General features: G+C 41.3%; 1 protein-coding gene across 2 annotated transcripts in view; it reads left to right on the plus strand.

The window, feature by feature from the left end:
- SOAT1 (sterol O-acyltransferase 1) overlaps positions 1-12,573 on the plus strand; it is a 75,176-nt gene that overhangs the window by 46,960 nt on the left and 15,643 nt on the right. For both annotated transcript variants that reach the window (XM_034666780.1, XM_011220954.3), the window contains 3 exons: positions 7,012-7,160; positions 8,361-8,420; positions 11,768-11,875. In XM_034666780.1, coding sequence (XP_034522671.1) covers positions 7,012-7,160; positions 8,361-8,420; positions 11,768-11,875 — 317 coding nt within the window. The remainder of the gene's footprint in view (positions 1-7,011; positions 7,161-8,360; positions 8,421-11,767; positions 11,876-12,573) is intronic.

Genomic DNA, 12,573 nt, shown 5'->3' on the forward strand with positions numbered 1-12,573 from the left:
AGTAGTCACTCTTTATTTCCATCAGTATTTATTTATTTTATTTTATTTTATTTTATTTTATTTTATTTTATTTTATTTTAGATTTTATTTATTTGACAGAGACACAGCGAGAGAGGGAACACAAGCAGGGGTCGTGGGAGAGGGAGAAGCAGGGTTCCCACTGAGCAGGGAGCCCTATGCAGGGCTCGATCCCAGGACTCTGGGATCGTGACCTGAGCTGAAGGCAGACGCCCAACCACTGAGCCACCCAGGTGCCTCAGTTTTCATCAGTATGTAGATACATGAAAGGAGAGGCTAAGGAAACTCAGTGCCCACAACAGAATTCTTCCTTGTGTCTGGTAGCAGCAGCTTCTGTGCACTTTAATTCCTCGGAAAATGAGGAGAAGTCTGGGCATTAAGAAATGAGTATTAGGCATCTAGTTAGTATAATGCTCTGTATGGAAATGTGGTAGATTTGAATCATTACCTTTTAAATAGTTCTGTTGCAGTGACGTGGAGTATTATGCTAAGCAAAATCAGTCAGAGAAAGGCATTGGAATTTAAGAAAGAAAACAAATGAGCATAGGGGGAAAAAGAGAGAGAGGCAAACCAAGAAACAGACTCTTAACTATAGAGAACAAACTGATGGTTACCAGAGGGGATGTGGGTGGGGGGTGGTTTAAATAGGTGATGGGTACTGAGGACACTTATGATGAGCAACGGGTGTTGTATGGAAGTGTTGAATCATTATGTTGTGGACCTGAAACTAATACTACACTGTATGTTAACTAACTGGAATTTATTTTTATTTTTAATGATCTAAATTGATTTGTTTGACAGTACAAGCGGGGGGGTGGCAGAGGGAGAGGGAGAAGCAGACCCCCTGCTGAGCAGGGAGCCCAGTGGGGCCTCAATCCCAGGACCCTGAGATCATGACCTGAGCCGAAGGCAGACATTTAACTGAGCGAGCCACTCAGGTGCCCCCACTAACTGGAATTTAAATAAAAATATATATAAAAAATAGTTATAGCACAATTTTTGTACATTGTCGTTTTTTCCTTCATTGGTTAGCTCTGACTGGGTTGGGGCAACAGATAGCTAAAAGGTGATAACTACGTCAGGCACTGTGCTGGGCATTTTTTGCAGGGGATTTGTTTTGGGCCTTTTAAAAAAATTCACAGAAAAGTTTAGTAAGCTAGATGATATTCGTCTCAACTTTGCTCATAAAAGTGAAATAGCTTGCCTGTTTGCCTGGAGGTAGAATTTGAACCCAGGTCTGCCTGGCTGAAAGCTTGTATTTCTTTTACTACTTTATTACTCAACACTAAAGACACCTTTTTCCTTCCTGCATAAAAATTTTACTGCAGGAAAAGGAGACAAAAATTAATCATATTAAAAATAGGACCCTTTTTAGCTCAGCATCCCTGAGAAGTGTACTGTCCTGTCCTGGGTGTGGGACATTGGGGTCATAGATGGGGGGGGGCAGTTGTGAAAGGAAGTTCTGAGGAGACTTGACATCTGTACCACCTTATACTGGCTCTCACGCTATTGAGATGCCTGTGATTTTTATTCTTTCACTTTCTCTCTTTCTCTCTTCTGTCACTCTGAATGCCATTTGTGGGATTCCCTGCACCGTGAATCATTTATGTCTTTCCTCATTGATGGTCGGTGAGCTCAGTGAGAACAGGGCTGTGTGTATCTTGTTCACCACCCTAGGTGCTGAATAAAAATATCCCTTGTTGTCCAGATCTGTTTGGTTCCAGGGATTGGATAGTGGGTTTCCTGGGATTGGATAGTGGGTTGGGATAACAAGGGATACTCTTATTTGTGGAGTTGACCAGAAAAGAAGAAAAGATAGGAGTTTTGGAATATGGAGCAAAAGGAAGGGAATAGAAGGAAGGGGAAAAGAAAAGGGTTCAGTTGATAAAGAGGGTGAGAGTGGGGAGGTTGTTGTAGGTGTTCTCACTACAGGACTGGACGCTGCAAGTTCTGGAGCGTAAGGCAAAGGCTCGTGTGCGGGTGAGTAGTGTGGAAGGCCAAGAGCTTGGGCCGGAGGATGACTGTGTGCTCTGTTCACCTGGAGTTGGGTGGATTTTGACCTGATTTTTAACAGCTTTTACTGACATTTGTGTAACATTTATGATGATTTTTTTTTTTCCATGCTGGTCTGCTTAAGCCAGTACTTAATTGGGAAGGAGACTGGTTGCAGAGTATGAGGAATCCTAGCTAAAAGAAACGGCTTGACCTCCTTTGCAACAGCTCAAGACTCCACACCTCTTTTTTTAATGCTGAGTAAAATTGCAGTGGACTGATGAGAGTAGGGAGCAAAGTGTTTAAGACCTTACATGGTTTGGCCCCCCTCCTGCCACCTCTTCCTTCTTTATTTATTTTTATTATTTTTAAATTATTTTTTTAGAGGAAGCTCTACTTCCAACATGGGGCTTGAACTCACAACCCCAAGATCAAAAGTCCCTTGCTCTACCAACTGAGCCAGAGGGGTGCCCGTGCCCACCCACTCCTGCTCTTCTGACCTCAGCTCTTAATCACTCCTCTTCAGCTTTGACAGCCTCCTTCCTTACTATTTCTCAAACCTGTCCAGGGTTCCTGCCTCAGGGATTTTTACACTCCTGCTTTTTTTTTCTTTCTGGTACTTTCCCCACAGATACCTACTAATGTGCCCTCTTACCTTCTTCAAATCTCCAATATCATGCTGTCTTTAAGGCTTTCCTTTGACCTCTGTGAAAAACACCCCCCCCATACCTCTGCATTATTTCTTTCTGTAACACCATCTGACATTCTGTATGTCCTGTCTACCGTCATTGGAATTTTAAGTTCCATGAAGACAAGGACTTGGTGCCTAGAACAACAGTGCCCAGAACTAACACTTCTCCTTCTACGTGGGACAGTGTTTTCGTAACAAGCTGGGGAAACAACTTTATTAATCCGTCCAACTCTAGAGATTAAGTAAGAACGAACCTTTTTTGTTTGTCACTTTTTTTTTGGGGGGGAAGCATCCTATTGAAAAATTTCAAAATGTGAGGATAGACATACAATTGAAATGGAACAGGCGAAAGAACTAAAATGAAGTATTACTAGGTAACCTTAATATGAAAAAATAATTCTATAAAAACTCTATTCTTTCTTCAAGGGAACATAGGTCCTCTATATTTTGTACTTAAAACAAACCTGTGTTGTTCACATTTCCTGGTTTGGCCAGTTCTATCTCTGCTTTTCATCATGTTGTCTTTCTACCACTTTTCACTTAATCTTAATTCTTCCTGTGTTTTTGAGGTTTCAGCTCAACTCCCAGCTCAAAAAAGACACTTCTAGTCATCTCCTGGTTGTCTTTTTTTTTTTTTAAAGGAATTTTGAGAGATTTTTCATTTGAAGGTAAATCTTAATGCTGTAAATTCACAAATATGCTAATTTAAATGCCTACTTCTATTTATCTAAAACACACATTGCAAACATACAAATATCTGTTCTCTCCACGTCAGAGCCCATTCATTTCACGGTTTGGAAATGCAGAGAATAGATTCCCCTTAAACTGCAAGTCAGCAGGTGTTTCTTTACAGTTAACTTCAGCAGAATTCATACAAAATAGTAATTAACAGTGATCTCCTTGTTAACTCAAAAAGAAACACCTCCAGAACTGCATTTTGTTAAAAGTTTCTGACTACAGTGTAGAGAAACTGAACTATACAAATATTGAGAAGTTAAAAATTCCTTAATTTTTTATTCCTGGTACCACTACCATAATTTACAGGGCAATATTCGTGATGTAATGAAAAGAAAAAAAGAAAAAGCTACAACAGATGAAAGAAAGACCTCAGGAACGTACGTCTGATTGACACTTGATCAGTAGCTGCACTTCTTGCAAACTGTGGCTTTGACAGTCCTGAACAAGCAGGGGTTCCTGTTTAAGCTGCAGTAACTTTTCTGACTGGATCATCGTTCCTACTGTGGCGGGTTTTTATAGTTTCTGACTGTCTCAGAGTAACCTACAGCTTTCCTGACAACTCCTTGCTCTTTCTCTTGCGAAGAACTGTAGCCCTTTCCTTCTGAAATTGTTTTAGAGCCTTCTGCTACCATATCCACCACTTGCACCACCAGACCCATAACCACCACCATAGGGACTGCCCGAGCTTGTTTTCAAAGTAGTCTCTCAAATTATATTATTCTGCATCTTCTTTAATACCACCAACAAAAATTTTCTGTTAGGTGGGCACCAGGCTTTACAGCATCCTGTCTGCAAACAGCTCTCTCTGGTTCCACTACACGGCCGACAACCTTGTGTGGTCGGGCACACAGGCTGCATCCACCTCTTCAACACAAGAGTAAGTCACAAAACCAAAACCCCTGGAACGTTTTGTTTGGGGGTCTCTCATCACCGCACCATCTGTAAGTGTACCCCATTTTTCAGAATGTTCTCTTCAACTGTCATCTGTAGTGTCAAAGCTCAGAACACCAATAAACAGTTCTCTCAACTGCTGTGGTTCCTTTGGATCATGGCCCTCCTATCCCGCCCCCTGCCCGCTGCGGTGGCGATGATGCCCAGGGTCGGGGTGGGGGCGACCACCCCAGGGTGGGGGTGACCCGGCAGCGGTTTTACCTCCCTTTTGAGACCGAACTCGCCTCTTCCAACTCGAGTTCAGTATGGGACCAAGAGGAAGAGGTAGGGCTAGTCATCACGGGATGTGCTTTCCGTGCGCGGTGCTGGTGGGTTTTGTTCGCAAATCTCATAAGTATTGCTCAGGTGACACTTAGGTAGCGTACTGTGTATTGTTCATATGTGTACGTCTTGTACTCTCCGTCTCTGTCCATGCTCTTGTGAAAGCTGGGATTTTAGTGTAATCTCACTGCCCAGGACCCAAAAGGCATTTGGGAACTCTGGGAGACACAGCGGTTCTGATGCAGACTGACTGGGTCTGAGGCCCAGAGGGAGTCCCACAGGACCAGCCAGAAGGGTGCTTGGCTTTGTGCAGAATAGAAATGAAATATCAGCCGAGGGGAAATGAGAGCCGAAGTTTATTGAAGACACGGATTGTAGGGGCGCCTGGGTGGCTTAGTTGGTGAAGCATCTACGTTTGGCTCAGGTCATGATCCCAGGTCCTGGGATTGAGCCCCACGTTGAACGTCCTGCTCAGCGGGGAGTCTGCTTCTCCCTCTTCCTCTGCCTGCTGTTCCACCTGCTTGCGAGCACACGCTCTCTTTCTCTTTCAAGTAAATAAATAAAATCTTAAAAAGAAACAAACAAAAAGACAGATTGTAGATACAGTGTCTGGGAGATTCCGAGGAAAGAGGAGTCTTGTCTTGTCTTTGCTTGGGGCCCTGGAATCTTTATTGAGGATTGTGGTCTGGTGACATATCTTCTCAGGCTTTCAGGAACACACGTTTAGGAGTCCTAAGTTACTTATGCCCTGGAGCCCTAGAGTCTTGGAAAAATGTTCGTTATAGGTTCATGACGACCCTACCAGGTCACCCCTTAGGTGTTATCTGTTGTGCTGAAAAACCAAAGAAATCGTTAACTCCTTGACCTACACAAGGACGACAGACATTATCTGTTCTATAAGGTGTGTGTGAGGCAGGGATGTGGGTCCTAGCAAGAACAGAAGCAGGAAAAAGAGCAAAAAAGCAGGTTTTCATGGAGTCCTTTAGTTCCCTTGTCTCAGTTTGAAAAGCCTTCATGTAGTTCCATTAGATACATTGATATTTTTAGGCTTTACTTTAAAAGACTTAGTCACTAGACTCTTGGTATAACAGAACCTAGAGGTTCTGTTTAGGGTCAATCTAAATAGTTGAGAGAAAATGAGCATTTTTGTCTTGAAACATTTGTAAGACTTTGTTTTTCTTTATGTAGATGAGTTCTACCAATTTAAAAATACTCAACTTCGCAATTTGAATATCTATAGTAGGTGGTATGTTAGAACCTGAAGAAATTTCTTTTGCTTCATGTTTTTTTAATTTTAATTTTATTTATTATGATATGTTAGTCACCATACAGTACATCATTAGTTTTTGCTGTAGTGCTTCATGATCCATTGTTTGCGTATAACACCCAGTGCTCCATGAATACGTGCCCTCCTTAATACCCGTCACCGGGCTAGCCCATCCCCCCACCCCCTCCCCTCTAAAACCCTTAGATTGTTTCCTGGAGTCTGTAGCCTCTCGTTTTTAAAATATGGTGGCTATATTAAGTTTTAAGATGTTACAAATAGCTTGGGACCAAAATATAACAATTTTATGTCTTGAAAGCCTATGTGTGTGTTACGGTTAGATAAATACATAGCTGTGGAGGTAGCAGTAAACATTGTATAAATGTTGGTATCATAGGGGGCGCCTGGGTAGCACAGCGGTTAAGCGTCTGCTTTCTGTTCAGGGCATGATCCCGGCGTTATGGGATCGAGCCCCACATCAGGCTCTTCCGCTATGAGCCTGCTTCTTCCTCTCCCACTCCCCCTGCTTGTGTTCCCTCTCTCGCTGGCTGTCTCTGCCTCTGTCAAATAAGTAAATAAAATCTTTAAAAAAAAAATGTTGGTATCATAGAGAAATGACATGACCTAAAATATAAATAGTGTTTTCTTGGGGGGCGGTGCAGGGTTGGCTTGAAAAGAAAAGGGACTTGAATTATATAATGGTGATATAATGCTGACCTTTTTGTTCTTTTCCAGATAAAAATTGGAAGAGAAATAAGACTCATTTTTACCATTTCTGTTACTTTGTTTTTGTATATCTTTCGTAGGAGTTCATTTAGTAGGGGATTACTTTGATATTTTGATTTATGCATAAAAGGGTCTAAATTTTTGAAAAGGCATAAATCAGCATGTTGCTTTTTCAGTAGCCATTTCTGAAACTACAGCTTAGCTGTAGAAATCATTTTTCTGTTTTTACTTCTGTGAACTGACTTAATGTGGATTTCTTTTGATCCAGCTCCATTTAAGAGAATCCTTTGGAAAAATGTTAATAACCCAAAAGCATGTGTTAGTTCCTAATGTTTTTTGTTTGTTTTTATTGTTTGTTTTAAAATTCTAGGAATTGAAGCCATTTTTTATGAAGGAAGTTGGCAGTCACTTTGATGATTTTGTGACCAATCTCATTGAAAAATCAGCATCATTAGACAATGGTGGGTGTGCTATCACAAGCTTTTCTGTTCTGGAAGGAGAGAACAACCACAGAGCTAAGTAAGTATGAATCTTAGTTTCTTTTAGTGCAAACGTGTACTCTGGTAATGCTCAGTGGTCAGAATGTGGACTGCAGTAAAAGTGCCTGGATTCACACCCGGGGACCACCTCTTACTAGCTCTGTGTTGCCTCGGGCAGATTAGCCACTTGAAAGGTGGGTTTCTTCATCTTAATATGAGGATTATAGCAAACATGTACCTCATTTAAGACTGTGCTGACATATAAAATTAAAGAGCCAACACCTGTTGAGTGCTCTCCATTTAAACCACTGACCCCGTGAGGTAGATCCCGTAACAGTCTGCATGCTACAGATCAGGATACTGAAGCATGGGGTAGTTACGTGTCCACGATGACACAGTGGGTGTTGGAACCCCAGAGCCTCGCTCCGGAGTCCATGCCCTTCACCACATCATTATAGTCCCTCTCTGTTGTACCCTGTGCAGTACCTGTAGTAAAGCACGGTGCAGTTAGTGTAACACTGTGTTTCTAATCGGTCGGGCATCCAGAGCAGCAGAGGGAAAGCTATCAAAGGCCAATATGCGCTAATTTGCCATTCTGTCCCCTCTTCAGTTTTTCAGTGGTCTCTGGCAGTCACTCCTGTCCTAGAGGACAGTTTTGACTACTAATAGTTGACAGAAGTGTGGGTGGTTGTGCAGAAAGCCCTAAAAAAGATGATAATGCTAGACGTTCAGAATGCAAGATTTTAGTAACTGGAGGCAACCTTTAAGATCAGGAGGCTGGTGGGAATTGTTGGAAGTCCTTTGACATTGGGAGGGTGAGGGTCTCATAAGTTCTCACGCAGCTTCAGAGGACAAACTGGTAACAGCATGTGAACTGGAGTATGGCTAGAGCCCTGTCTACGACCTTAGTGATGTTTAGGAGAAGGAAGAGGGGTTGTCAGTGTGTGATGCCAGGAATGCGTTTCCATAGCAGCTGGGGCTTGGGGTGCCACTCTCCTGAGGTGCACCTAACATCGCTTCCATCCTCACAGATACACATGGATCTGCCACATAGCAATGTTCAGGAGTAAATGAGATAACGTGCACAAAACCTTTTACATAGTACCTGGGTCAGAGTGAGGAGCTGCTTTATTAATGTTATATGCTGTAGTTGGTAATACTCTTTCTCTTATCCATAGATTTAAATTTCTTAAAATACTTGAAGTATTTCTATTTTATTTTAATTTTTTGCTCTTCCCAGAGATTTGAGAGCACCTCCAGAACACGGAAAGATTTTTGTTGTAAGGCAGTCTCTCTTAGAGTGAGTATTTTTAGTTGTTTTTATTATTAGTTTGAATTAAAAACTGTTCTGATTATTGAAATCACTGCTTAATCTATGCATGTTTAATGAGTTTGCTCTAAATTAATAGAAATCATTAGTTTTGATAATTCTCGTGCATTTGCTGTTCCTGCTCCTCCTTTGTGATCTTGTGGTTCCATATCTAGTTTCAGAGGAGGAGTTAGAGGTGAGCATGGTTATCTGTCCTCTGATAAAGTTCTTGAAGTTGGCGATGCAGAGAATCGATCACCCAAAAAGCTAGAACAGAAGTTTCCTAATTAGATAAACCCGTTCACGAGTGTTTGGGTGTTGCTGCCTTCTTGAAAATTATATATTTTTCATCTCTTCTTTGGCTAGCCAGCTTAGAAACTTGATAGTTTTCTCAGAATTACTTATTTTAGAATCCTGATTGTATGAATTTTATGAAGAAAATTGGCAATGTAAATTATTTATGGTGACCTCATTTGTGAACTGAAAAAGGTGTGCTTTGGGTAGGTAATGAATATTTCTTCTGTAATGTTCTCTGAGTAGATCATTTATTTATTTACTCAGCCATTCCTCAGAATACTGCTGTAATTTCACCTGCATTAGGATAGGTCATCTGAAATCGCTGGGCTGGTGAAAAATTATCTTGAGTGTCTTAATGTGCTTTTTTTAAAACAATGCATCTTCTACTTACCAAAATTCACTTTCTGTGAGCCAGCTTGATCTGTATTTGATGAGAAGGGCAAAGTTTTCTGAACATGTTACATTATGTGGAATACAGTTTTAGTATCTTGCCACACTATTGTTTGAAGAAATTTAACTTTTAAAATGTGTATCGGGGGGGAAACACAGGCTTTTTATATAAAAGGGAAAATAAATTATTTTGAACATTATAATTAAGATTTTAATGCTAGAATTGTACTATATGAAAAAAATTAATGAGTACTTTAAAAAAATACTTTATTTATTTTTTGGAGAGACAGAAAGAGACAGCCAGAGAGAGCAGGAGCAGGGAGGGGAGAGAGAAGCAGGATCCCCACTGAGCAGGGAGCCCGTGGCTGGGGCTCCATCCCAGGACCCTGTGACTGAGACCTGAGCTGAAGGCAGACACTGAACTGACTGAGCCACCCAGGCGCCCCTAAAGTATACTTTAATTACAAAGCTTTTTAAAAAAGCTTTTATTTATTTTACAGTGCGTGCATGTGTGTGCACCCACTGCCTCCCCACACCCAACACCCAGTCAGGGGAGGGGCAAAAGGAGGGGGAAGCAGACTCCCTGCTAAGCACAGAGTCCTGCCAGCACCATGATGAAAAGAAAGGCTAAAAAGAATGAGATACCACCTTAAACCAGTTAGAACAGCTAAAATCAATAAGACAGGGAACAGCAAATGTTGGCAAGGATGTGGAGAAAGGGAACCCTCTTTTTTTGGGAGGGGCAGCAAAGCAAGGTTTATTGAGCAATAGCAAAGTGAAACTATAAAGCTCCAGAGGAGGGAGGGGACCCCAGAGGGTTGCCTGAAAGGGAAACCTCTTACACTGTTGGTGGGAATGCAAGCGGGTGCAGCCACTCTGGAAAACAGTGTGGAGGTTCCTCAAGAAGTTAAAAATAGAGCTACCTTACGACCCAGCAATTGCACCACTGGGTATTTACCCCAAAGACACAGATGTAGTGAAAAGAAGGGGCACGTGCACCCCAGTATTCATAGCAGCAGTGTCTACAATAGCCAAACTGTAGGAGCCAGGATGTCCTTTGACAGATGAATGGATAAAGAAGGTGTGGTTCATACATACAATGGAATATTACTCAGCTGTCAGGGTGAATACCTACCATTTACATTGACATGGTTGGAACTGGGAGGGTATTACGCTAAGTGAAATAAGTCAAGCAAAGAAAGACAATTGTCATATGGTTTCACTCATATGTGGAATATATGAAATAGTGCAGAGGATGATAGGGGAAGGGAGGGAAAACCGGATGGGAAGAAGTCAGAGAGGGAGACAAACCAAGACAGGATCTTGACTCCAGGAAACAAACTGAGGTTTGTGGAAAGGGAGATGCGTGGGAAGGTGGGATAACTGGGTGGTGGGCAATAATGAAGGCACGTGATGTGATGTGTACTGGATGTTCTATGCAACTAATGAACCATTGAACACTACCTTAAAAACTAATGATGTTGGCTAATTGAATTTAAATTTAAAAAAAAAATGAAAGGCTAAAAAGAAAGGCTAGATCCCATGACTTCTGAGATCACGGCCTGAGTCGAAACCAAGAGAGTTGGATGGATGCTTACCCGACTGAGCCATCTGGGCACCCCACAAAACTTTTTTTTTTACGATTTTATTTTATTCATTCAACAGAGATAGAGACAGCCAGCGAGAGAGGGAACACAAGCAGGGGGCGTGGGAGAGGAAGAAGCAGGCTCATTGAGGAGGAGCCTGATGTGGGGCTCCATCCTGTAACGCCGGGATCACGCCCTGAGCCGAAGGCAGACGCTTAAACCGCTGTGCCACCCAGGCGCCCCTCCCACAAAACATTTTTTAACCAAGGAAATAAAACATGTGTGTTATGGCTCAGGTCAGTTTTTATTAGAATTTGAAGATCCTTAATCCAGGACAATCTAAAATATCCTTGAAAAGTTATGTAGAAGATGTGAGCATACATCTTTGCAAAAACAAAGCTAAAAAAATTTTGCTTTAATCAAATATAAAAAAATACCTCTTTAAGAAAATGTCATCTGGAAAGTCATTGCTATATTTTGGAAGTAGCCCTGTTTTAATCAGATAAAAAGATCAGTGAGGATAGAAAGTAAAAACATTTGTAAATGGTTAAGTTTATAGACATGTAGGGTGGTAGTTGGATATCATTATAGAAATGCATACATGTGAATCTTAACATCTTGGAAATAGATAGCACTTAATGGTAGTTAAGTGTAGGGAGTGAAATGTAATAGGATTAAAGACAAAAACTTGTTAATGTTTAGAATGACTTTTGTGTTTCCTGTTTTCAGTGCCTTTTGCCTACCTAAGAAGCAGTGACTTCTGGCAGGTTTTCAAGAACGCACCCCATTTGTTTTAAGTGTTTGATATCGATGCTGTTTTCTAGGGGGCAGTATCATTTTATTGGAAAGAGCCATATCCCAAGCTTTTACATTAAGTTTTTACCTTGGTCATGTCATTACACTCTGTGCTTCAGGTTTTATAATCTGTGATTCCTGTTGGAGATGTTTGCTCATGATTACTGTTGGAGGGTGGGTTAAGCGTCTGCTGAACTGCCTTAAAGCTTTAGTATATGGTGTTTTAAAATTAAATATAATTAACTTTCTTTGTTTGAACTGTATTTACAGTGAGCTGTTTGAGGTGGACCACATCAGAACAATATATCACATGTTTATTGCCCTCCTCATTCTCTTTATCCTCAGCACGCTTGTTGTAGATTACATTGATGAAGGAAGGTAAGACAAGAAAAAAGGACATTTGGATAATTGAAGCATGGGGTGTTGGAAGTTTTCATTGTATTTAAATTTTTGGTAAATTTTGGTGATTTGGGTAAATTTGCTTCAGAAAATCCCAAAGCAGCTGATTGGAGGGTGAGATTCCTCTCTCCCGAAAAGCACAACTAAAAGGAATTTTAGAGATTTCATTACTTTTATTTTTAAAATGGTCTGTTTTAGTAGTCCATAATTGGTAGTTTCTAGGTAATTTTCCTAGATGGGAAAATTTTGTATATACAATTTATCAATTTTCTCACTATGGTATGCATTTCAGGTTGTTACTGAAAATAAGTAGCTTATTAGAATTTAATGCTTGGAAAGCTTTTTTTTTTTAAAGATGTATTTTTTTAGGGGGAGAGAGCATGAGCATATGTGCATGAGTGGGGGGTGGGGTACAGGGAGGGGGAGGGAGAGAATCTCAAGCAGACTCCCTGCTGACTGTGGAGCCTGACTTGGGGCTTGATCCGCAGGAAACCGAGATCGTGACCTGAGCCGAAAGAGTTGGACACCCAACTCTTTGAGCCACTCAGGTGCCCCGAAAAACTTTTCTTTTTAATATAAAGATGAAATTCAACTTTAAAAGTCATCACAGGGGCGCCTGGGTGGCACAGCGGTTAAGCGTCTGCCTTTGGCTCAGGGCGTGATCCTGGCGTTATGGG

This window comes from Ailuropoda melanoleuca, chromosome 8 (genome assembly GCF_002007445.2).
Source record: "Ailuropoda melanoleuca isolate Jingjing chromosome 8, ASM200744v2, whole genome shotgun sequence".
In the NCBI taxonomy this organism is placed as follows: Eukaryota; Metazoa; Chordata; class Mammalia; order Carnivora; family Ursidae; genus Ailuropoda; species Ailuropoda melanoleuca.